This window comes from Vanessa atalanta, chromosome 23, assembly GCF_905147765.1.
Source record: "Vanessa atalanta chromosome 23, ilVanAtal1.2, whole genome shotgun sequence".
In the NCBI taxonomy this organism is placed as follows: domain Eukaryota; kingdom Metazoa; phylum Arthropoda; class Insecta; order Lepidoptera; family Nymphalidae; genus Vanessa; species Vanessa atalanta.
Window position 1 is genome coordinate 9,003,281 of NC_061893.1, and position 27,222 is coordinate 9,030,502.

The 27,222-nt window shown below is 35.3% G+C and overlaps 1 protein-coding gene across 2 annotated transcripts; it reads right to left on the bottom strand.

Moving 5' to 3' along the window:
• Nucleotides 1–3,270: 3,270 nt before the first annotated feature.
• On the bottom strand, nt 3,271–26,582 carry LOC125073120 (shootin-1-like). 2 transcript variants are annotated; one of them, XM_047683825.1, is made up of 10 exons: nt 26,466–26,582; nt 25,287–25,777; nt 19,276–19,462; nt 8,772–8,896; nt 7,496–7,644; nt 7,038–7,195; nt 6,050–6,233; nt 5,368–5,638; nt 4,806–5,030; nt 3,271–4,278 (listed from the first exon to the last, which is right to left on the bottom strand). In XM_047683825.1, exons 2-10 carry the CDS (start codon nt 25,546–25,548, stop codon nt 4,082–4,084), a joined length of 1,758 nt encoding a protein of 585 aa, XP_047539781.1. In that variant the 5' UTR covers nt 25,549–25,777; nt 26,466–26,582; the 3' UTR covers nt 3,271–4,081. The 2 variants fall into 2 exon arrangements, with proteins under 2 accessions (XP_047539781.1, XP_047539780.1); XM_047683824.1 differs by lacking the exon at nt 26,466–26,582 and having other exon boundaries at nt 25,287–25,906.
• Between the last annotated feature and the right edge of the window lie 640 nt (nt 26,583–27,222).

The following is a 27,222-nucleotide window of genomic DNA, read 5'->3' on the forward strand; positions in this document are numbered from 1 at the left end:
TTTGTTTGTTTTGTACTTGGAATAGACTATACTAAGACAAGACCATAGACAATTATTACGCTTATTATCTGTGCAAAAATTGTGCATATTCCTAATACACATAAGTGTTAATAAAAACTCAGCCAACAACAATTTAAACAATCTTCATAGCCGAGATGTACCGCAATGGCTTAAATCCAAGCAAGCGTGTTCATATAGTTAATTTGTTTTGTTGATCTGGTGCGGCGGGAAGGAACCCTGCATGGGTCTCATTTAATTCTGCCACACACAGACATACAGGGTCGGATTTAGAGGTGCGTAGGCTTGAGGTAACAAATGAGCGGGAGTCCCCTAATTATTATCTTATAAGTTTGAACAATTTTATTTCTATCAGTCAGGTTTTTTTTATGATATCGGTAGGTGGACGAGCTAATGGAGCCACCTGACGGTAAGTGGTCACCACCGCCCTTAGACAATGGCGCAATAAGAAATATCAACCATTCCTTACATCACTAAAGCGACACCAACCTTGGGAAGTAAGATGTTACGTCTCTTATGCCTGTAGTTACACTGACTCACTCACCCTTCAAACCGGAACACAACAATACTGAGTACTGTTGTTTGGCGGTAGAATATCTGTTGAGTGGGTGGTACCTACCCAGACGGGCTTGCAGAAAGCCCTACCACCGAGTAGTCAGTTATGTTTTTCAATAATTTTACAAATTACCTTCTATTTCTTTGTGCCGTAACTCTTTTAACTTAACTCGAGGTAGTCGTCCCAGTTGCCTTCCCCTAAATCCGGCCTTGAGCACACATGTATCCACTAACTTCCATTGGAGCAACCTGGTGTATTAAACTCTGAAACTTCTCAAAAGGAAGAGAATTTTTTTAATGGGTGACACATCTTACGGATATATATTTTTTTCGCAGAGATTTCCCAGATAAAATCGAAGTCTTGAGGTCGGATGGTGCGAGTGTTAATGTAAGTTTTCTAACTTCGAGTGTCATTTGTTTTGTTGTGAGCAAACCGATACTGTAAATATACGCATTTAAATCGCAACATTGGTTTTATTATTGTACAAATTTAGTCATAATACAGGAGAAGAAAGTCACGGACCAAGTCGTCATCCTCAGCTAATGTCAACCAACTGTTGGACATAGGTATCTCTCAAGATGCGCTCAATACTATTTCCAACATATAATGTATAGAGTAATATATATTTTATTTAACATAATTTTTCACTTAATATACTTGTTAAACGACGATTCAAAAGTGCTTGTAAAAGCCTACTTGAATAAGTATATTTTGATTTTGATTTAATTTCTCCGTCTTCCTCGCCCAGTCGGGTCTCGCCACCTTTTTCGGGTTATCGGTCCTGATTGAAATCCGCGGTCTCCATACGACTCGACTACTATTTTTTTTTATGTTAGACGTGGCAAACGAGCAGGAGGCTCACCTGATGGAAAGTGACTACCACCACCCATGGACATTTGCACCATCGGGGGGCTTGCAGGTGCGTTGCCGGCCTTTCAGGAAGGAGTACGCTCTTTTCTTGAAGGTTTCTAAGTCGTATCGGTTAGGAAAAACCGCCGGCGAAAGCTGGGTCCACAGAGTAGTTGTGCGAGACTCCAACGTCACTTTTCATTGTTTATTTACATAATATTTTGATTTACTTGAATATATCTCTATTTTTTATTCACTTGAGTATAAATAAATTGAGCCCGTCCTAGGGTCTCAATAACAAGAATTTTTCTTTCCTATATCAAAACAACAGCGTCTATAAGAAGGCTCATATAAAATAAAACTAAATTAATTTTCGATATTATTTATTAATGCTTACGTTCTAAAACTAGTAATACTTTAAAATGCTAATACCATAGAAGTTATCAATGGCACCGACGGTAACTGCGGCCGAGCGGGAGACGCGCCGCTCCGATACGGAACTTACACAGCACAAGGCACTATGGTATCAAATAAAGTCACTAAAGTTCATATCGAGCCATTTCAAAACATTCACAACTAGGAGTCGTTCTAGAACGTCATTTAAGATTTATTGGCAAATACAATTAAACTTTTATTGTAAGACACGGATTATTTATTAAATATATTTATTTATATATTTAAATATTTACCAATTGTATATCTAATATGAATCGAAATATAATTTTAATCATATTAAAAAACGAGAAGTGCAGGCCGGTCTGAACGAAGTTCTTCTTGCTATGTTTTCAATATACATAAAGTTTTGATATAATGAAAAACACGAATGAAGTTCAAGTCAATTACTATGTAAAACCATTCGCCTGTCATATTCCCCTTTTCCCACTGTACACATGAACTAGAATTTACACTTATCAGGATTAAATCTTCCACCTTACGATTTAAAACTACTTAAAGACGATAAATGTATAATAAAATTATCATATTATCATATATAAGGCACATAATCAGACGTTAATTAATTAATTATTGTAAAGACGTCGTTAAAATATATTTATAAGTTTAATACAATTTATTTATAAAATATCACAATTTCAATCGTATTCTTAGCAACTAATTTATATTCAACAAACTATGATCTATTTTAATAGAATTGATACATTCGTTTTTTTTTTGTTTTTGTTATATATTTGTAACAGTATTGTCTGTACTGTCGCCCATCCAGTTAATTCATAATTACTATAATAAAATATAATATGTGTTTACTAATATCAAAAATATATTCCAAAGCTCATTCTTTTAATATCTATAAAAATAAATAAAATTTAAGTGTTCCGGCTAATATCGACGGCTGGATCGATTTTGACGGGACTTTCACTGGTGGATAGCTAATGTTATGTGAGCGAACTAGGCTATTTTTATTTAGAAAAAAAAAAATACTCTTGCACCAAATTAAAACCCATGAAATTGTTATCAAAATCCGATTCTATTTGATTAATTCGAACAGTATATAAATTTGTGAAAATAATTTATGTCAATATTATACTAATGTATTTTTATTTCTGTACATAACATATATATTGAAAAAGACATGGTTTTGTATGGCAACACTTTACATAAACATTTTTTTTTTAATTGGCTCTTTGTCCTTTAACATACTTGAAATATAGGCATATCTTCGGAAGATCAATATTCATATATTTGTGAGTATTTTAACAAATATATATACATTATACATATATAACAGTAGTTCTAGAAAACATATTCAAATATTCATATTGATATATGTATATTTAAATAAATTACGACAAAGTACTTTCAAATATCATTTAACATTAAATATTTTAACGAAGATTGAATTATAATTTATAAAAAATTTGATTTACAAAAGTTATAGTAAAATATATATGTATGTATAAATCTACATTCTAATGAGATATTTTAAGCTACATAGAGAATATCTCTGTATTTTTTCTATTTGAATTAAATTGCGTTCCGTTTTTGATAAGTATATTAAATTGTGTACTTCATTATATACTACACATACGAAGTGATATTTTACTCGAGACCTACCTATTAGTCTGTCTGAACTCTGGGTAGCTCAATCACTTTAATACCGCTTGTCAGTGCTTAAGAGTGAATGTTCTTCATTTCAAGAAACAAGATTTGACAAATATTCACGGGATCCGGTTTAGGAGGTATGTTTTAACCTCAATTATTTTGTTTAATTTCGTTTTATAGATCACATTATTGAGTCTCTACTAATATTATAAATGCGAAAGTAACCGTCTGTCTGTTACGCTTTGACGCCTAAAAACCGAAACGAATTTGATGAAATTTCGTATAAACATATTAAAAATTGTCACAATGATTGTACTAGAAATAAAATTTGTAATGAAGTATTTATCACAATCAGAAATTTCGAAAATGTCTGTATAAAGTATCCGTTTAATTTATTTTTAGAGACTAAATATTTCGTCAATAAACGGTTTCTTAACAATATAGAAAATATTTTTTTTTATATAAAAATATCCATAGTAATTACATACTGGACCAGAGATAGGATTTACTTTCTTACATTTTGTCCACAGATAAAAAACTAGGTACCCAAGCCTTAGCACTGCAATATTCTGCCAAAAATTGTTTTCCTGTCAGTCTTGTTCAGGGTCCCTGTTCGCTGGCCACGATATTGGGTCGGTTAACTCGTCTCTTCCTCAAGGTGCCGAGTATTTGTAACATTTCCTTGACCGCTTCCGGTTGATCGTCCTTCGGTTTCTTCTCCATGAAGTTCTGTTCTGTTGACTTCAGCTGGAACTTCCCTCCCTTTATCTGATCGACTATCGCGTCTATCGCTCCACCTGAAATGTTTAATTTTTGACATCTTATATTATATTTCTTATTACAATATTACCAATAATAAGTATTATTTTTGTGAAAAACTATTTAGTGTATGTACCACACAGTCATTGTACTCGGGTTTGTATTTTGGTTTAAAGCGTGCTTACGTAAGTTTAACTATAGACACAAAAGATATAACATCTCAGCTAACTAAGTTGGTGGAGTATCGACGCTGTAAGGAATGGGTAAAATTTCTTACGGTACTAATGTCTATGAGCAGTGGAGCCCACTTACTATCTGCCAGTCGGTCTACCTATATTATAAAAAAGGCAGAGGGTCATAAACATTGCCACTGCAAAAAAATTGAAACCTTTCTTATACCGTCAATTTGTTGCCAACCTCATCTTAGCAACATAGAAGATTAATGTTTCGCAGTATAAGTAACAATCCTGCACAAAGTCCTGTCATATAAGTGTCATCGCGGGTCATTTGTTAATGGACTGTCACAGTCACACACACACAAAGAGTACATAATACATTCACTTACCTCCGTTCTGCTTCGTCTTCCTCAACGTTGCTCCCTTACTGGCGAGCAGGTCCGCCATCGCCTCCGCCGCCGACGTGTTCGCTGCAGCCGGAGTGGGGAGCGGCGGTGGAGGGGGTGGTGGTGGCGGTGGAGGGGGCGCACACGAGGATGGTGCGGGGACAGCTGGAGGAGGAGGTGGAGGTGACGGGCTCGGCGCGGGGGACGGAGGACGCTCCACTTCTGGAGCTGAAGGGAAAATATATCAGAGATTAAAAAGTAAATTCGTGTAAAATGTTTAGAAGAGTTCGACGTAAGTACGACCTCGAAACTCACCGCAAATCACGAATGTGAATTGTCCGAGAGTGATTAAAGAACACGTGCATGACATTTTGGTATTACAGTAAGTCGATTTATAATATTTCACGAATGAGTTTACAGAATAAAACTGCGGCTCCGCTTGAGAAGAAAGAGACATGAAAATAACGTGCGAAGTAATATTCATAGAATCGCGACAATAAGATGAAATATTTTTTATATTTACTAATAAATCGTGAATAATAATTTTATAATCTGGCACGCTCACCAATTATCTGCTCTTCTACGACTTCTGCCACTTCCGCTTTGATCTCTTCTTTTATCGTCTCCTCTTTCTTTCCGTTCCCGCCATTTTCAAAGTAGCTTATCCTCGACATTAGGTTTGACTTTTTCGGAGGTCTATTTCTCTCTAGCTCTGCGAGCTTCTTCTCCGCCTTCTCTGCTCGTTCTAAAGCTTTCTGCGCGTCTTCTTCCGCTAGTTTTATTTTCTCCTCCCATAACAGAATATCTGTGTCTTCGTGTTTCTCGGCTAATTTTAACTGTGGATATAATTAGTTTTTTAATTAATATCTTATACAGAGCGTTTATTTTTTCATTCTCTATTTTATGTTGAAGACTGTCACGATTGAATTTGATATAAGAATTTTATTTTCTTATTTATATTTATTAACTTTAAGTAAATTTTAATATTTTATTTATGAATAAAGGGTTCAGAAAGACCTGGACAACAGACTACTAATTCTGGAGAAACTATTTTTTTAAAAAGTGCTAAGAATTTTAATTAATACAAGTTAGTACTTAAGTTTTTACTTTACAAATTAAAATTGTTTGAACTGCTATAGTGAAAACTAGGATTTCCTGCGCAGTTGGCTGGCCTCCGTTTTCCTGACTGAAATTGGTTGACATAATTACTATCTAGCAATTATATATATATATCTATATCTCCTCACCTGCAACTCCTCGAGCTGCTCCTTGTGCCTGCAGAGCTGGTTCTCCAGCGCGTCCCGCAGACTGTCCACCTCAGCCAGCAGCAGGCCGAGCCGCTCGTCGGTGTCCAGTTCCCCCATCAGCAGAGCGCTCTGGTGCGCGAGCACCTTCGCGCGTTTCTTCGCGTCGCGGGCCTCGGATTTGTAACTAATAAAAAAACATAATATATTACCATAATATATAGGGTATTTTCGTTAGTGAAAACGTAAATTATGAAATTTGATAAATATTCAAATATATGTAGAAATATACTTAAATATTTTGATATTGAGTCATACGAACGCGTTATTAATTTATTCTGTATATCACGTGACCCAAAACACGAACGCCGTGCTGTGGCGTCAGATAGACAAAAAACTGTCATTTCATTGTCATTTGGCACTTTGTACATTACACTACAACGATAGCGACTGTAATTCATGCTGACAAATATGTTGTTTTTATCAATATGATGTCTCCGAAATGACTGACAGGTATTTACAGGTACAGGTAATTTTAGGACAAGGAAACGTGTTTATTTTGCCGAAACATATTTTTTTAGTGTAAAATCAACATTTTGAAGCACATTTTCATACATAATAGAACTCCCTATTGTTGTGTTCGTATTTGAACGTTGGGTGACGGTGTAACTACAGGCACAAGGCACATAACATCTCAGTACGCGAGGTTGGTGGAGTATTGGCGACATAACAAATGGTCATTCTTACGACGCAAATGTCTATGGGCGGGGATCACTTACTAACATTAGGCGCACTTTCTCATCCGCCTAGTAAATACCTATGTCTATGCCCTAATCAACCAATGATATCCAAATACTTGATAACATGACGATCATCTTGATAAATGACCTTGATGCTTTATGCTCGCGTACTGCAAGAATTCGTTACTTGTAAATAGACACTAAGCGCGTTAAGGTAAGTATGGTACAGTAGACGTAGATATCGCACTCACGTCTCTGCCATCTCCCTGTCCTTGTCTGCGTTGTTTTTGAGCGCACTCATCTCGTCCATCAGCAGTTTGGAGACGCGGTTGTGTCTCTCGAGCTGATTCCTCAGGTCCTGCAGTTCTTTCTCCTGCTTGCTGCATTTTTCTCTTTCTATCTCGAGCTCCTGGAACACAATTTAAATAACCTTTATATAAATAAACATTATGAGAATGCCTTGACAATGTTTTGGAAATTAGTCTTATTTTGGTCCATGTCGGGTGCGAGCGATCCCGTAACTTCCCGCGAAGACACGAATGTGTACCGCTGGTATTTTTACTAGTTATTTCGGTAAGCTAGGGCGCTAAGCTAAGCTAAGTCTCACATAGCATGCATTTCGCTTCGTGAAACACATAAAAGCTTTTTTCCAGAGATAAAGAATTAGGTTAGGTTACTTGACACTCGATGTGTCACTATGGATCCTCACCTGCGTGAGCTGCACGTTGGTCTCGTGCGCCTCGAACTCGTGCAGTCGGGCGGCGCTGGCCTCGGTCTGCAGGCCGGCCACCTGCTCGCTCAGCTCGCTCACCGTGCGCTTCAGGAACTCCACCTCCTCGTTACTGCTCGCGTCTGAAGCTGGGGAGTTCGCTTATTTAGTAGTTACCCTCGATTACACTAAATCACAATGCCACAAATATCATCGCATGCTTTACGGTGAAGAAAAACGTCGTTTGGAAACCAAAATGGTAAGGAACGTAGAGTCTATTCTACAATATATAACTTTGGCGTAGAATTGACGCGATATTGAATGATATCTTGAATGATATCTCTTATTATGGATTCATGAAAAAATGTTTTTTCGTATGTCAGCGCACTTGTTATCGTAACTTGTATCATTAAAGTCTATAGAAACAGTTTGGAGTGTCATATTATATATACCTAATGATATATTAAGCAATAATGTATATGTATATGTTGTGCATAATACAGCAGAGCTGTTTGCAAATGAAAAAAGGAAAGCGATGGTTTGTTTATCTTAACGCCCTATTCGATAAGATTTGGCTAAAAGTTGGATGCTGAAGCCAAGCAAGGACAAATTACAATCTGTTGCTTTTTATTTCGTATAATTGCGGTTTTATTAACAAACCAGCTTGTATTTAGTTGAAGGAAACTTATATATTAACATAACTACAACTTTCTTCAAAGGCAGATGGAGCACACCGAACATTGCAGTGAAGCAACAAAAGCGAATACAAACTCCCGGCACTGCAAAGCGTTCGACTTTTTCTTAATACTTCAAAAGTACTCTCTTTAATGATTAGTTATTGACGTATTAACAATTTGTTAATTGCTACACACATTACCGTTAATTGGCCTTTTGTTTTATAATCTGATACTGCGACCAATAGTGTTTGAGAATTTACACATGTGTTATGTGACTCAGCGAATGATTAATCTTGATACTTATGTGTATTTGTCGTTTATCGGAAATTTAAACACGCAAAAACACAATATTAAAATGTATCGTTTCTTTGTTTACCTCGAGTTGTGTATTTTAACTAAAGGTGTTTTTTTTTGTTACATTATGAAGTTGCTCGCTAAACTGCCAATTAAGGTGTAAAGGCGCTCTTACATAATAGGCTACATTTTGGCCAATACCGGAATACCAACCTCTAAATAGCAAGCGAAACTGCGGTTGACAACTAGTATTTCATAAAATAAGATAGGTGAGTTTTTAAAGCTAAGCCTAGTGATATAAATACCGGTATCAGTTGCATCCGTGAGGTCAATGTCGACGGCGGTGGCCGGGAGGGCGTGAAGGAGGGCCGTGCTCCGTCTCTTGAGCTGCTTGTTCTGTTTGTACCACTCGCCAGCTTGCTGCATAACCCTGGAACGTCACACAACATCTATAAAACTTCATTCTATCATTGAGCTGCGTCGCGTTCAACCCGAGTTACTTAATTTTGATGAAATCAAGAATAAACGATATAGGGGATATTTACATGTATAATTATAACTCGAGAAGATTACCAAATAGTCATTATTAACTTGAAAAGTCACAGACACTTTTTTCAATTTTATTTACGTGTAAAAATTATAAGGCACGTTGCCTTTAAATTTGTACTCGATATATTTTGGTTTATTTTACGGAGTTATGCGATGTGTGTCAGACAGAATCAATATAAAGAAAAACTATGTTCAAGGAGGCTCCGCTGTCTTCATTGATTTCTAAACAGCCTTGGCAATGACAAAATAAATCGAAGTCGTTTCTCAAGCATTTTTTAAGCATTGTATAGAGAGTAGGTGGGCAGACTTTACTTGGTGGTAGGGCTTTGGGCAAGCTCGTCTGGGTAGGAACCACCCACTCATCAGATATTCTACCACCAAACAGCAGTACCCAGTGTTATTGTGTTCCGGTTTAAAGGGTGAGTGAGCCAACATAACTACAGGCTCAACTGACATAACGTCTTATTTCCCAAGGTTGTTGGCACATTGGCAATATAAGGGATGTTTAATATTTCTTACAGTTTCATTATCTATGGGCGGTAGTGACCACTTACCATCACCAATTTGCTAGTCCGCACCTAAAAAGGTTGGCAAATGGGTTATTTGGTGATAAGTAATCAGCACCGCCACAACGTTGAAACTGTAAGAAATTCCAAATATCCCTTTCATCGTCAACGCGCCACCAACTATGGGAAGTAAGGTGTTATATCAACAAGGAACTCGTAATAGGGGAAAGTCGGTCTGTTGATTACAAATATAAATAGCAAGTACAATTATGTCCTCCTGACTGATTTCTGACTACTCAGCTACGCAGGTCATAGCATGGAGTAATACGTATTACTAATCAAATTATTTTTTTGTAAATTGCAAAGTTATTGAGGAATTTTATTACAGAAGCGAAAACCTTGTCCAAAGAACTTTATGCAAGATGTGTGAATTGACCTTGAGGGGACGGAAACCTGGTGTCACAAGCATTCCTTTACTTCTCGTATTTAACAACGTTCGTCATTGTTTCTTTCTATCAACATAATCAATATTACTATGAACATATTTATCTATGTCATATACATTATATAAAATTCAATTAAATCCGTTCTGCTAAATCTGTAACTCTATATGTTGTCTTGATTCCATTTAACCCCCCTCCCTCCCACATACTGTAGTATTGATTTGAACTTGACTTGCGTAATTGAGAACACGATATCGTGATGAAAGATAATCACAGAAACATGATACAATATATCTGCTTGCAGGGTTTACGTATCCAGATATAACGCGGACTCGAAACTCTCAGGGACCTTAGCAATTATAATCAGTGATAAAATTTTGATTAGAATTAACACTATTATTATAACTCGAAAGTAAATCTATCTCTCTGGTTGTCTGTCTGTTGCTCTTTCACGGCCAAACCAATAAACCGAATTTACTGAAATTTTATGTGAATCATGCTCGAACTTCCAAGAAGGACATAAGCTACTTTTTTATGCCTAACCCCTCACGAATAAACTCTTAAACGCGAGCAACGCCGTGTGCGACACCTAACGTATTTATTAATAGCCTGGTGGGCCAATAGCTTGAAGGTAGCTGAACTCGAATGTAGCTACATCCATTCGAGTTCAGCGGGGTAGATAATTGGGAGCCTTGGCGCCCCTTGGGAGAGACTTAGGTCTAGCAGTGACAAGCAAATAATCGAATGATATATGATAGTACAAATATTATAAATACGAAACTAGTTCTGTCCGCTAGCTCTTCGCGCTTAAATGGTTGAACAGATTCCGATGAAATTTGTTATGTTGATAATTTAAGTTCCGGGGTTAAACATAGGTTATTAAAGGGTAGAACGGGAGTGATTTGTGCTACAAAAATTTTATAAATTTCGCGGTGGTAAAGGCGAGTTCAGATAGTACTATTATAAAATTGAAGACTTTTTTTAAGTGCTAATTTTACGTACTACCAGTGCGACTTCAGTGTTTTTTAAGATGTAGGGTTCCAAACATAAGAGTTCAAAGCATAAACAACTTTGACATTTGTCGATATCTCGAATGATTTATGATACACATTACGTACATTATGATTAGCGAAAATGGAGTTTTGAATGTCGATGAATGAATGATTGCTTTTACAACAAATTTGGAAGTAAAATTAAAGGTGATATAAGTAGTTGCGTGAAACAGTGGTATATTTTGTCTAAAGATAAATTAATCAAAAACTGTTTGTAGTGCATAACATAGCTCAACTATTAACAAATAACATGACGTGTTATAATTTAAGGTTTCTTTATTTTTACTCGACTAGAATATAGTACACTACCCAATTGGGTGGAACTATGCGTTTGACGCGGATGAAACGTACGAACAGAGTTACGCAAAGATTGTTAGTAACACTCAGATAAGGTATAGAGCATATTCCAACACTCAGCGTGTTGGAATATGGTCCAAAACCTTAAAAGCCCAAGGAGGCATTAGCCCAGCAGTGGGAAATTTACAAGCCGTTAATGTAATGTAATATTAAGATTAAAATATTCAAACAAACGACAAAGCTATTAACAAGATCTTATATATTTCTTTAGAAATATTCCGTATTAATAATATTCTGTAATTGTGTCACCATCGTAAAAAACGTGACAAATCTCCGTTACGCGTCCAAGTATGGGTTTTCTTTTTAAAACGATACGTACCATACTCTAAACAGATACTTAATGGAATTCCATCGTCACATAACACTTATCAAAATTATTTTGTATAAATACAATATATATTTCATTTAACTTATGAATTGTGAATGTGAAAATTTAATAACTGGAAACTTGACAAAGTATTTGAACCTGCAGAAATTAGGATCCTGGGTTCTCGGATCGAACCAATAAAATGTAACAACTTTGTTTAGACTCCTTTGCCTCGGATTGCACGTTGAGCTGTCCTGCAATTGAACACTTTCTGCTTCTGTCGAGTTTGTCGTCCCATAGGTTAATAAGTTCGTAAGTACGGTCAGGACGTCACCATCAACATCACCAATATGTTATGAGTTAAGATTAATTCGTGCAAGATGTATACATTAAATTATAATATGGAAATAACCTTCTAAATAATCTTGACAACCTTCTTAAAATTTCTACTATTAATAGAAACTTTAGGGCATATTTTTATTTAACTTTTTAAATAAAAATGTATGTTCGACTTCTTAACTTTCCGAAGCCGTTCATCCGACAGTGATGAGATGTAGATCCTGAGATGTAAATCCAAGACCAAACAGACAAGATTTTTCTTTGTACTGACCTTCAATACTAAACGATCTATGAAGGTCCTTATTCTACTCGTGCGAAAACGGAAAGGGAATTTATAAAGAAACTGTTTGATTACATGAAAATAAAGTAACAAGTCCTACTGCTGGACTTGAAGCATGTAGGCTGTAGGCAACATGTAGGCTACCTCACGTTTTTTTTTCTTTCACCATCGTGAACAAGATGATTTATTTATTAGAAATTAAGCAACTTTAAAACTCAGTTCCGCATTCCATATATATTTAAGTAAGGCTTTTAATAAATTTAAATAATATGATAAATAAATATTATTACATAAGGCGTATTAGTCAATACAAGAATATATTAAAAGTCAGGGAATTCGATAATTTGTTTTTTCTTAAACGAATTATGGCAATGCTCCATTTACGGGAATTACTGATTTTCCTATTTACCCCTCCAGTTAAGCTTAAAGCTTACGCTAGAAGTGGGGACGACAATAGAAGTTGGGACGACTGTTGGTACTTTACATCGCTAGGCAGCACATATACCAATGCGTGATAGACGCTTCAAACCGATTTCTATACAGGACATTCGTACTACATTATGGTAAGAATGTCCTGACCCATATCGACAACCCAACTGTACATGACATATTATATGCCCATGGGCACAAGTGTGTGCACCAACACAGGCGCACTCTCTATTCCCTCACTATCATACTTCACCTGGAAGGAGTTGAGGCGCAGGACCAGAGCTTCACGTGATTTCCGAGCTACGGGACTGTGCACACTTCCAAATTCCAGACTGCGGGATATTCCTGAGAATGTTTCGACAGTCCCCATCGGTGGCAAGTCCCAGCCCTGGTTTGGTCGTTTCTGCAAAACGGCTTCACGCAGAAAATGGGAACGCTACCAAGACTGGGCTAACGCATCAGCGTCTCGTGATGTAAATACCAGCGCAATCAGAAAGGAATATAACTCTGCCTCTAGGTCCTTCAAAAACGTGATTGCTAAGGCGAAGACGGAGTACATTGGCAGAATTGGCGAGAGACTGGTGCGCCTCCCTTCAGGAACACGTGCGTTCTGGTCTCTCGCCAAGGCTGTCTTAGGGAATTTCTGTCAGCCTTCCTTACCATCTCTGCACAAGGACGGTGAGTCATTGGCCCATACAGCGAAGGAGAAGGCTGATCTTTTAGGCTCTCTCTTCGCAGCGAACTCGACTCTGGATGACCGAGGAAAGTCACCACCAACAATCCCGCGGTGTGATACCACGATGCCGGAGGTTAAATTCCGGCAAAGTGCTGTTCGTAAAGCACTTCTTTCCTTGGATATTCATAAGTCGAGTGGACCCGATGGCATCCCTCCAATCGTGCTACGGACTTGTGCTCCCGAGTTGGCGCCGGTCTTAACGCGTCTTTTCCGGCAATCCTATGCATTCGGCGTCGTCCCGAACTCCTGGAAGACTGCTTTGGTGCATCCGATCCCTAAAAAGGGCAACCGCTCAGACCCGTCCAATTATAGGCCTATAGCCATCACCTCCTTGTTCTCCAAGGTAATGGAGTCCATTATAAACTGCCAGCTCCTGCGGTACCTAGAGGAGAACCAGCTGATTAGCGACCGCCAGTACGGTTTCCGTCGGGGTCGCTCAGCCGGTGATCTTCTAGTTTACCTTACTCATAGATGGGCGGAAGCAGTTGAGAGCAAAGGGGAGGCATTAGCAGCCAGTCTGGACATAGCGAAGGCCTTCGATCGCGTGTGGCACAAAGCGCTTCTTTCGAAGCTTCCTTCCTATGGGCTTCCCGGGAAATTATGCAATTGGATTACCAGTTTTTTGGCAGATCGGAGCATCAAGGTCGTTGTCGACGGTGCATGCTCTGACTTAAAATTCGTCAATGCTGGTGTTCCACAAGGCTGCGTTCTATCACCCACTCTGTTTCTTCTGCATATCAATGACTTGTTGCAAATCAGTAACATTCATTGCTATGCAGACGACAGCACCGTAGACACCTCATACACCGGCCGTGCTAATATTTCTCGGGAAAACGTCGAAGAAAACCGGAACAAACTTGTATCTGAAATCGAGTCTTCGTTAAACAAAGTCTCGAACTGGGGTCGGCTAAACCTAGTTCACTTCAACCCCAAAAAGACGCAAGTTTGCGCGTTAACTGCTAAAAAAACACCATTTGTCGTATCTCCACGATTCGAGAACATTCCGTTAGCCGCTACAGCTAGTATCGGAATACTTGGCGTTGATGTTTCGAGTCTCGTTCAGTTCCGCGGTCAATTGGAAGGCAAAGCCAAATTGGCATCAAAAAAGCTTGGTGTGCTCAGCAAGGCAAGACAGTATTTCACGTCGGCCCATCGTCTAAGACTATACAAGGCGCAAATTCGGCCTCACATGGAATACTGCTCTCACCTCTGGGCGGGTGCTCCCCAGTACCAGCTCCTTCCATTTGACCGTATCCAACGTAGAGCGGCTCGAATTATCGACGATCAAGCCCTTTCCGATCTGCTTGATCCTTTGGCTTTGCGTAGAGATGTTGGATCGCTCTGCATCTTCTACAGAATTTATCACGGGGAATGTTCCGAGGAATTGTTCGAATTAATCCCGGCTGCTGAATTTCACCTTCGGACATCTCGTCAAAATTCCAAATATCACCCGCACCACCTAGATGTCCGTAAATCCACAACAGCGCGATTTTTAAGACATTTTCTGCCTCGCACAACCACTCTGTGGAACCAGCTTTCGCCGGCGGTTTTTCCGAACCGATACGACTTGGGAACCTTCAAGAAAAGAGCGTACTCTTTCCTGAAAGGCCGGCAACGCACCTGCAAGCCCCCCGGTGTTGCAGATGTCCATGGGCGGTGGTAGTCACTTTCCATCAGGTGAGCCTCCTGCTCGTTTGCCACCTTATGACAAAAAAAAAAAAAAAAAAAAAAAAAAAGAAAGACCTAACTATTTTTGACGGCCTGATGTGGGTATTGAAAACAAAACCTGTGGCCATATATCCAGCGATTAGACTAAAGCAAGTAAGTATTGCCCATTGCAATTGAAGAAGGAATAAAGATAAACAAACCTTGGATAAATTAAATAGATTATAGGTTCTTGCCGGTTTCTCGATCAAGAGATGAGTTTCCATATAAAGCTCTATAGCCATATATTATATTACGAATCAAAATTGGTTGTAAGAGTCTACTTGAATCAGTATATTTTGGTATTGAATGAAACCAAGATTAGAACCTGGATAAATTCCACGTGTCCTAATCACTCGGTCTTATCGACATGACAAACTAGATGTAAATCGGTACGAAGTAATCTTGAACCCCAATTAAGGACATAGACTTTTTTATACTTAACAGGTGACGACCGACCTCTATAACGCGCGCGAAGCCGCGGACGGTAACTATAAATAAAATAAAACTTACATGTTCACTTCAACATCACACGAACAAACACACAACTCATATTTATTCACATGATTTTTTCTAACCAAATATAAAAAATACACAAAATTATCATTTTTGACAACAAAACCGTTATAAATATTCACTAAATTCATTTTGGATTAAATTTTCATTGCGACAAAAGTTAATTTAAAAGATTTGATGCAATGTTTTTGTGTAACGTTTGTTTGAAACTTTTTTGTTATATCTATCACCCCGACGCACACGTCGTGGATCGTATTTAGAACTGATCAGTATTCGTACTGAGAGGTGAAATTTTGATTTGGAATTATAATATTTTACCTTAATATCGGTATTACGTCCGTAACGAATTCAAACTTTCTAAATGCTAATAAACAAGCGATCTCCCGCGGTCTCCTCTATAAAGTACGAATAATCAAAGTCGAAGTTGTTAAGAATATTACATATTAGTAAAAAATAGCAAAATTGTCTATGTCTAAGTCTCTGATTTAATTAGTCTAACTTTTCGAACGTTATTACGATAGCTGTCAGATTGGATTCAAATTATCAATTTTGGCGGGAAGCGCGAAATGTCAGTCATATCGCAATTATACTGTTTTGGAGTAAAATTCGCAAACCAGAAATTGATAAAAGTATTTGTTATTTATTAATAATTTGTTTTGTTAATAATTTCACAATACGTCAGAAGACTACGTTGGAGTAGGATAGACAATATCCGTAACGGTAGCATGTTAAAACGATGCCGAGGCGCCTGCCGAAGAGGCGGAGAGGATAATGCTGGTTTTTTGGTGGGTCAGTGTAACTACAGGTACAAGGGACATAACATCTGAGTTTCCAGGTTGATGGTGCATTGGCGATGTAAGGAATGCTTGATTTTTTTGAGATGTCAATGTTGGATCGGTATTGACTTACCATCACGTTGCGCGTTTCGCCGTCCGAGTATTTGATCAAATAATATATATAATACACATATTCACATAAGTATATACTTATATATGGTACACTAAAAATTTGTATTTATCCTTCATAAACTATTAACAAAAAATAACATCGTTCGGTCTTATCACAATACTCTAATTGTTAATTGAAGCTCGAAAATGATTGAATCACGATTCGACGAGGTTTTTTGTGGAGTTATTTTTTTAAAAACCTGTTTTATTAACAAACGCCCGTTCCGAGACTAGCCAACTGCGCAGATCAAAACAGATGCACTCCTGTTCTGTCACTCTCTTAATCTGGAACGGGACGAAGAAGCCGACATGATTTTCAATAGTTTAATCTCAAGACGTGCTTTCCGAGATTTATTACTATTTAGGGCTTGAATTTAGATCGTGTTTACCTCTATAGTGGACTTGGATCTTCTATTTCATCTCCAGTGTTACCATAGAAGCTTCTTTTTTTATGAAATAGGTCGGCAACCGGGCTAACTTATTGTAACTGGTCACCAAAACCCATAACCTTTGACCCGGTAAGGTATTTTTATCATTCCATACATCTCCAACACTCCACCCATCTTGGGCACTAAGTTATTATGTCCCTTGTGCCTGTAGTCACACTGCCTCATTCACCCTTCAAAACAGAACATTACAAAGAGTTCCTGCTTTGCGGTAGAATATATCATGAGTGGCCTACACACGGACATAAACTTGTACATTTTTTTTGTCTATATATTTACAATATAATGCGTAACGTGATCGATGAACCATAAATATATTCATCAAATATGACATGGTTAAATAATATTTATTTGGGACAGTCGAAACTATATTTGAGACATATCAGGCTATTGAATATAATTGTTAAATACGATTGGCATCAATTTAAATAAAGGATTTATTTAATTAATTAAAGTAAAAAATTATCATTAATATCCTATTTCTGGGATTGAGTGATATATTCTTGTAAATAATAGGAGTTTTTACTTTAGAAGAAATGTATAATGGACAATTTCTTCCGACTCTTTCGTTTCCTCACGATTTTTCGTTGAACCTCGTGCAGGAGATGTACAAAATATAAATAAGTATCTCATATATTATATATATACTCGGGACGAGTAGAGATTCCTATATATAGACATATATATACCTATATACAACTTTAAGATTGAAAAAAAAAAACATAAAAAGAAAAAATCCTTCTTTTTCGGCTAGAAAAGTTATCTCCGCTATAAAATTCATGTATTATACAAACAAACCCTTCTCTCGAATCACTCTGTTTGTTGATGGAACTCGCATTAAAATCCATTGCGTAATATAAAATATCTAAGCGTACAGACGGCGGGAAGCGACTTTGTTTTATACTATGTAAAATATTTCAGGATATACAAGATATAAAATACTTTACTTCATACGTTCCAATTGAAAATATTTATGTAACAAACGACCAAACTACTTTAATTTTATGAGACTTTTATATAACCTATTTTTTGTAATTTATTTCACAAAGACATGAACGGTTTAACAGAATAAATGACATGACTACTAACCTCCCCATTTTCACTAATAACACAAAACAATTCAAACGATTAAGTAAAACTTATTGACCTTATTTTTCTCTAAACACTTAACAAGGACTAATTCAAGCCGTCAATTGTAACCGACTTATATCCTAAGACATTTAAATTTTCAATAAACATTTAAATATTACTACGTAATTTCATGAATATACATTCGTCATTGTCATTTGCGTAATAAATTGAACTCTAATTCATTGGAATTAGGTTTAATTTTCCTCGTATCACGTTCCAACAACGCCAGGACCCTACATCAATTAACAATTCCTCTCATCTCCCTTCCTATAATTGTGGATAATTTTCCGTTTTAACGCTCCGTGACGTACCTAGTGTACGTTAAAGGAAATAGCCAAGGCTCGCGATATTCCCCTTTAGGGAGAATTAATAGGTGTCATTTATATTCATATTGTTAATACGAAAGTAGCTGTTTGTTACGAGCAAGCACCTGTTGGTCGTGAGGGGGATACAAGAGGTGCCCTTTTCTGTATCCCTTAATTGTGTGATGATCGGGTGATTAGTTAAGAAGTGAAAACGTAAAAAATAAACGAACTGACTGACGCTTTTGTATAATATTCAGGTTAGGTGCCGGCGCACAGATTATTTTGCCAAAGTTACGTGCGATGGAGAAGCTACAATGGAGGTTGAACGGTACGGTCGAGGTTACGGGATCATGGTACGTCAATCATCTTAACTAAGCCTATAAACCCGCAGATCACAAAATCCTGTGTTCAAATCCCGTTTTGGGTTGATAAAATGTTGTTGGTTTTTCATTACAAAAATTCACAACAGCCTGGGGCCTTGAAGTTGTCAAAATTTATACGTGAATTGGAAAACACGTAAAGCCGTTGGATGCAGAATCAAACCTTAACTGTTTTCGGTATTGACGAATTTGACGAATTTGATTGAAGGAATAGACATACCACCTGTATTTGCGCTCACACTTGTGAACTAAAATATATCCTGCGCAGTTGGCTAGGTTATTCTCTATTGAGAATAGCTGAAGCCGAAACCGGACAGGACAATATCACGAGTAACCCATTCATCCTACATTGAAATCCACCAAAAAAAAAGAAATTACTCACTTCTGCATAACACCACTGTCGATTTCATGCTGGTTTTTGAGCTGCTGGTACTCCTTGAACAGCTTCTCCGACACAGCTCGCAGCTTATTGAGCTCTTTCTCTCTATCATTGAGCTCAGCTTCGAGATGGTTCCGCTCTTCAGTGACGATGTTGTACCTCCGCTGCAGGTCGTCATGCTCCCGTTTTGCTGTAGAACAAATTCAGTTTATTTATATAATTTTCTTTAAGATATGTTTGAATAAGGAAGCAGGTTGATATATTCGTTTCCAAGTATTTTGCACGTTACATTCGTACGGTTAATAAATTGGGTTCATTTTATCAGACAACTTCATTAAACAATTTAATTTCGAAGACTTACGCCTTTTTTTTAAGAAAATAGTTATTTTAACATGATTTGTATCTAAGCGCAGTCTTGTTGGTACGATATATTATAGCCTTTTCGATTACTTCGTTAAGTTCATGTAATGTTTCACTTTGGAAATATTTAAAAATACCCGCAATTTGAATTGAAAATAAATTAGGTATAACTTAAAGTTAATAAGAGACGTGTTCAACTAACTATAAACGTGTATATATTAGAACATACTACTGAAGTGAGTTTGAATCGAGGGGATGAAAGCAGACAAATCGGTCCGTCCCATCACATTTTCTTTATACAATGGCAATTCGCCGCTTATGCTGCGTACCTAATAATGACATTATGATAAGGAAATAACCTAAGCCGCATTAATACCGATTAGATTATCTGATAACAATCTAATACTGATAATATTAAATCAAATCTCCACAGACATGATGTCTGTATCTGTGCGTAGGTGTAACTTCCTATTAATTTGAATGAATAATTTTTCCAATTTTTTAATCGTTTCTATTATTGATAAATATTAGGAACTTTTTCTTGCTAGCGCAAAATATATAACATAACTGGCAAGTCATCTAAATCTTCGTTACTTTGTTAGTCACTTCATCCAGTCATGTCTTGGTGGTATGGTTTTGTATGAGCCCGTCTGGTAGTGGGTGGGCAGGTACCACCCACTCATCGTACATTCCAACATCAAACAAAGTAGTAAGTATTGTTTTGCTCCGGTTTGAAAGGAGAGTGAGCCAATGTAACTACAGACAGACGGACCATAACATCTTAGTTACGAATGTTGGTGGCGTAATTGGTAATATGTGGAATGGATAATGTTTTATTGTTTATTACAGCACCAATGCGTCTATGAGCAGAAGTGAACACCTATCATCAGTTTATCGAAAAAAAATATCGAATAATCAATGAGGCTTATATTACATTGCTAGATGACTTCCATTATTAGTACCTAAGCTCTGTATGCTCCATTTTGGCCGAAATTTCATTTGTCTTATATCAATTAACAGCCTCAAATCCACAGCTGTCATAAGCCTTCCCGCTATGAAAAAAAAAAGAACCAATATATCACAATCACCAATTCATCGAAAACAAAACAGACACAGTTTTCCTTAGCACGAGACAATTTGTCCATCCACTCAAATTTAGTCTTTAATTTAAACAATCCTATATATTTCCTAGCTATTTTCGTTGGCAAATATAGAAACAAAACTATGACGACAAAAATTAACTCTAAGATCGACCGAACTAGGCGATTGTCTTCTAGGCCTTTAGGAATACACTGGTTCTATCTGAACCGTCACTGGACAATCACGTCCGCGTACGCTTTGAATCGCTATTAAATTTTCTAATTGGTTTAAGAGGGTCAATTATAAACCTCATGATAAAATTCCTACAGACAGGTGCAAATGATGAATGTCATTAGTGTAATGTTTATGCTCATTAAACTACATAGTTACATTCATCGCTCATAGATTCTTGAAAAACATTCAGTCATTGTTTATTTTCTCATAACAATTATGGTATAAAATAAAACTAGTCAAATTATTTTATTTGTGGAAGCAAACTTTTTGTTACGAAAGTGTGCTTCAATTAAAAACATCATTGGTTTTGTAAAAAAAACTTAACACAAACTTTCCTTACTGATTGTTTTAAATTAATTAATTGAAATATCAACCTAGGTACTAAAGTTACTTTTTTAAAATTTAGTTGAGACAGTTCAGTATTTATTAAAAGTTGGAAATGTACCACAGAGTAAAAGTAATGACAAATAAATCAACTATTTGTTTGTATAGACAATGAGGTCCATTAAAATTTTTCTTGATGATAATTAGTGTGAAAGAAGGACCGAAATAGATTTTTTTTTTAATTACATATTTTGCATTTCAGATACTTAACTTCGAAAAGGACCAAAAACCGACTACGACATATTACAAATTGTAGATATATCGTCATTAAAGATTTTCTGTGACATAATTGTAGTCCGTCAGTCGTCAGTATAGTTTAGTTAACAAAATAATGTGTACCGTCTTGTTACATAATTCACCCTTGTTAATATGTTGTATGAAAAATTAAATGACTGAGTGCAAATCACCTTTGCAATTATACTTCAGAAAAAAAAAATTATGTTGGCAACTGTTGCATTGCCAACATAATAAATCACTTAGAACCTTAAATTTTTACCGTTATGTCGCTTATGCCGGGAATTACTTTGGCTTATTCACCATTTATAGATAAGAATAACATAGTCATCTATGTTTTAACAATTCCAGAAATAGACTTGTAAACATTTAATCGTAATGGTTACATGATGCGACTTATCAGTGAATAAAAATTATCAGAAATTCAAGAACAGATAAGATAAAAATATTATGATATTCGTAAACTTTCCAGAGTACATATTTACAACTTTATCGCAGCATACTAGGTTATTATAACATTGTAATTGACATAATACAATTTTTTATTCGTATCTTCATCTTGACATATCCTATATGTATTTTATAACATAATATCGCCCGCTTCCATGGTGGTTGAAGAGACCAGTGTAAAAACCGACAAAATTCCTCATTTATAATATCAGTAGCGTCGTGCAGTGCAGTTAAGCTGAATTCTTAGCTCCTCCCCTAGATAAGCTAATGACCACTATTACTAGGATGATAAAATGTTTTCAACAGAACCAGCTTTTAAATATAATCTTAAATATCCGAATAATGTGCTTGTTTAATATGCTGAACAACAAAAACAAGAATTGTACAAATGTATATTAAATAATATCATAACATTTTAAATAAACTTTAAAAATGGTAAATAAAAAAGAAAATGTCCATGTTTAATTAGAATCAAAGTAATAGAAGTAAAGATCATGTTAATTGTGAAGTTCAATTAAAGATTATTATTATTATTTATAAAAAATAATATATTCTTGAGATATTTCGAATTAATAAATTGTCAGGAAAAAAAAATAGATAACTGATTCCAAAAATATTCTTCGTAGTCAATATATACCTCGATTAAGCCTCAAATTATACAAACTTTTTTAACTTTCAATGAAAGTTGAGCCACAGTACAAATATATACATATAAAACATGTCAGTTTCATTTCCATATGATTAAAATGTTAATTAACAGGATAATTATTATATATTATTCTATAATTCGTTTTTGCTAATGTATTGACTTAAGGAATAACTCATGCCCGTGACCGCTATAATCATTGGGAACTGGATATAACCCAACTGACTGATTTTATATAAATAAAATCTGTAGTAATTGCCAAGACATTGACTTGGCATTGCCAAGATGCCATAAATGTCAATGACCTTCCTGAACAGTGGTTACCACGACCACGGTTAATTTACTCATCTCAATCTAGAAATAAGTTATTTACAACAAATTGTATATAATAAGAAACTGATTACTATGTATAAATAACGATGTGACCACAAAATATAATGAGATCATATTATTCACCGTTCAGTATAATAAGAATTAACTTGAAAACGTCTTAATCATATACAAGAATAGTATATTGAGTTATATTTTCACGATTAATTGAATCAAAATTTATACTTAAACCTTTGCCATTAAATTCACAGTTGGTGAACCATAGAAAACTCTCATTCATTACTTATTAAGTAGTAATACCTTGTTTTTTGTGTTCTGGTTTTAAAGAATGGGTTTGTATTATTACAGGCACAACGTAACATCTTCGATTTAGTTGTAAGTCAATTTTATTTAGAGAGGCACTGCACTAAGGTGCATGTGGTGTTTAACTATAATTTGTTTATTATTAAGTACTTTATAAAATTGGAACTGTAATAGATTTATACAAATGTTATAAGTCATTGGTAAGGTTAATAAATACAACTTTTTTTTATGGCTCTTTGTGCTTTAAAAATGTAAGAATTTGTTTCTATTTTTCACCATTCTTATATTTATCAGTGGAGATGAGTTACCAATATGTGGATTATCTACCCACCTTCTTTAAAAGTTATATCTAAAGCTAACATCAAAATAAGTACTTTTTTTTTCAGTAATATGTCAAAAATTTTAAGTATTCTGCATAAATTTTTAACTAAATATTAGCTTATTCCGTTACATCCTTGCCAATATTAACAATACTTTATAAATCTGTTTACTTTTAAAACAGTCAAGCAAATGAGGATATTGCAAATAAGTCAAAACTGTTTTTAGAATATTATCTATCCTTTACGATATTTTTGCGTTTATTTAACAAACAATTAACTACATATTTGTTTTTCAAAACGTGTTATTATTAAAAATTAAATCAGTATTTACGTATATTATCAAAATTCAATGTCCTTCAATATATTTTTAGGTATGAGAAAAACATTTTAAACATAACTGGTATTATAAATATTTTAGTTTTTACTAAGTGGTACATTTATGACAATCAATCACCAATTAATGTTATAACTGACTATATTGAATAAAGACTTGGAATTTGTTTTTTTGTCATATGAACCTATATAAAATACAGAACATGTAATTGTTCAATAATAAACAGTAAGGTATCTATTTCCATTGACTTGGTCTATTTTTTTTTTAAATCTGTAATCATAATATGCCTTTGACATTATCCCTAGGTATATCATACCTCAATATCAAATTTAATTATGATCAGTTCAGTAATTCAAGTCAACAAACAGATGAACAGAATCACTTTTGCATTTATATTTGGCAGTTTATATGCAGAGCACTGTAAGAAATTTAATTAAAAAACTGATTGAAGCACTGTGACAGCAATAACTTTAATATTTTGGGATGTTTGCCTAGTAAATAAATAATTTAAAAAAAAAGCGACCTAAACAAGCTTAAATAAATTGAAAAATCAAATTGTCATAAAATAATAATTAAATATACAGTTTGAATATTTAAATCTTCATATTTCAAAAAATAAAAAGCTTTTATCATATCGTCTTATTATTAATTATTATTCATATTTATTGATGTAATTTTAATTTTTTATAGAAAATGAATGTAAAAATGTATATACCTTTGTAACGACGCAGGTTTTATTTATTTAAATTACTTTAATAATTGGTTTATATTTAAATTTGGCAGTTGTTGTTTCAGTATCGAAATATATTTAATATTCTACTTGATATTACAACTTTAATACTATTTTAATTTGACATTTCAGTCCTGCAAAAATGACACAATAGTGTTGCTCAATAAGTCGATATTATCATGGTAATAAAAAATATCGAAATTTTGATCGTTGCGGATTCAAATAATAAAGAAGTTATCATCTTTCAGATCCAAATTTAATCACGCCAGGTGTATTGCGCAGTAGAACAGTTACACCTAGTTATTAAGTTTCTGTTTGCCATAAAATCTGTTCAAAACTATTCATAAATCATATAAATATATCTGTTTTCAACAAAAAAGTGTACATAAAGAACTTTTCTCAGTGTTGTGTACCAAGCAAGTTTAAGAATACATAATGCGTAAGCAACAGGTTATCGCCTATCATAATCCGACAAATACGAGACTAGGATTTCCATTCGCACTTTCGTTTGCATATGACCCAGCGGGCAGCTGGCTGGAGCATGCGCAGTGACAAAATAAAAAAGTGGGAAAAACTATAGATTTCCGCCTTGAAATGAATAGTACGAACCTTTTTCGGATTTGAGGAGGTAGGTTTTGTGCTTCCTCTCCGCTTCTTCGTATCTGTTTTTCCACTTTTCAACATAAGTCGAAAGAGCGATGTTCGTCTCTTTAGTGTTTTGATGCGCGTCAGGCTGCGTCATTCTAGCGGCAGTGGCTCGCGGGATCCTCGTGGCCGCGCCGGGACAGAGCGAGACAGAACTCCGGCCGCCTTGACACTGATTGTTGCTCGACGCGATCGCAAATACATTATCACCGTTCCTTTTAATCATTTTTGCATTCGATTTTTTACACGCGCGCCGCGATCTCTCGCATCGTCTCGTTTTCACATATGCACCATTCACGTGTCTAGATCAACAGGCTGGTATGTCGGTCGTTGGAAAGTGTTAAATAAATTCGCAAATAAGGTCCCTTTGTTCTCGCCGTTGAGGAAAATACGCACGATCCTGTACGCGACACCGCTGAACTGTGTCACCGTTCGCGTTCACTCATTAAAACAGCCTTGGAATTAATATAAAAATATAAACATTATTAATAAAAATGCAATGTATGCGTAAAACTACGACAAAATACGACAATTAGCTCTCAGAGGCAGATTGCTACTAACGTATGCTTGTGGTTGTGATATGATAATGAAAACTTCGTCATTGTGAGTCATTAGACTTGGTGTTTACGCTTGATGTTTACCTTTGGAGTAGCTTCAGTCTTGCATATGTTAGAGAATGTTACTAAAGAACTATTTAGAGTTTAGTATGAATTAGTCGTGCATGTTTTAGTTAAATCTATCAATATATCTATCTTTTCTCTATGTTTACTTATCTTTTTAATAATCACTCAAAAATATTCATTTCATTTTATTAAATAATTCATTACAATGTTAAACTTTCATTGATTTTCTGCATATAAAAATCAACTTTAAAAACAAGTGTTATTGCATCATAGTCCTGTTTTTAATGTATTTGTTATTAAATGTTTTTTTACAAATCAGAAATATATTTATAAAATATTTTATTCTAGTTTAAATAATAAATGTAATAATAAAGTAAGAGCTAACTGCAGAAAATAAAATAAAAAATAATCGTAACTAAGTGTAATAAGTTCCAATGGTTCTTATAATGCACACACAATAAACCTCTTAAATTTTTCACAAAAACTTAACACAATAATATCACATATTATCAGAACTCACAGGCAAGTCAAACGCACTGAATGCATTTCGTCTAAGAACTGTCGAACGGATATTCTAATTTTAACATAGTTTCCAATGAAACGAACCGTCTTGTATAAAGTAAACGACAGGACAAGCGTGTGGGTAGATGAGGCTGGCATGGTGCGAGTTTCAAGTGATTTAATTGACGGCAATGTGCGCTATTAATTCGGTATATGCTTGACATCAACGACGTCAGCCCACCCAGGATACGCTTATTCGGACTATTGTGTTATAAATTAAACTATAACAGTTTTACTTTCACTTGTATCCGATTTTTATTACTCCATTAAATATTGCATTGTGATTTAGATAATACAACTAAATTGTAATTTTTAATTGGTGTTTTTACGTACCTCAGAATTTTTTTGATAGTGATGGCTGTATAAGTATCGATAAATCTTATATTTCTATTTTTTATTAATTAATTAATTTATTTATTAATATTGCATTGAAGTACGAATTAATTTTTTATTAAAATATTTTTTTATTATAAATCGTTGCACAACTTACCTAGATTAATGTTTAAATTGTCAATTCACAATCCAATTAGATATCTAGGTTATTGCGAAGTCTAAGGCCATTTTTTGGAAACAATAAGTGCAGAATCAGCGATTTTTCTGGAACAAAGAAATAACTCCGTAACACCACCTAGCAACGTCCTTTATGTTATGCAAAAAAACTTCCAAGCCGAAAAAATCGAAGACGAGGTTAACGATATCGAAGAAAATAGTTATCG

Coding starts and splice junctions, on each gene's coding strand:
- LOC125073120 (XM_047683825.1), bottom strand. CDS start 25,548: ATGATTAAAAGGAACGGTGATAATGTATTTGCGATCGCGTCGAGCAAC. Junction 19,463..25,286: donor CCTCCTCAAATCCGAAAAAG/GTTCGTACTATT, acceptor TTTGTTCTACAG/CAAAACGGGAGCATGACGAC. Junction 7,196..7,495: donor CCAACGTGCAGCTCACGCAG/GTGAGGATCCAT, acceptor ATTGTGTTCCAG/GAGCTCGAGATAGAAAGAGA.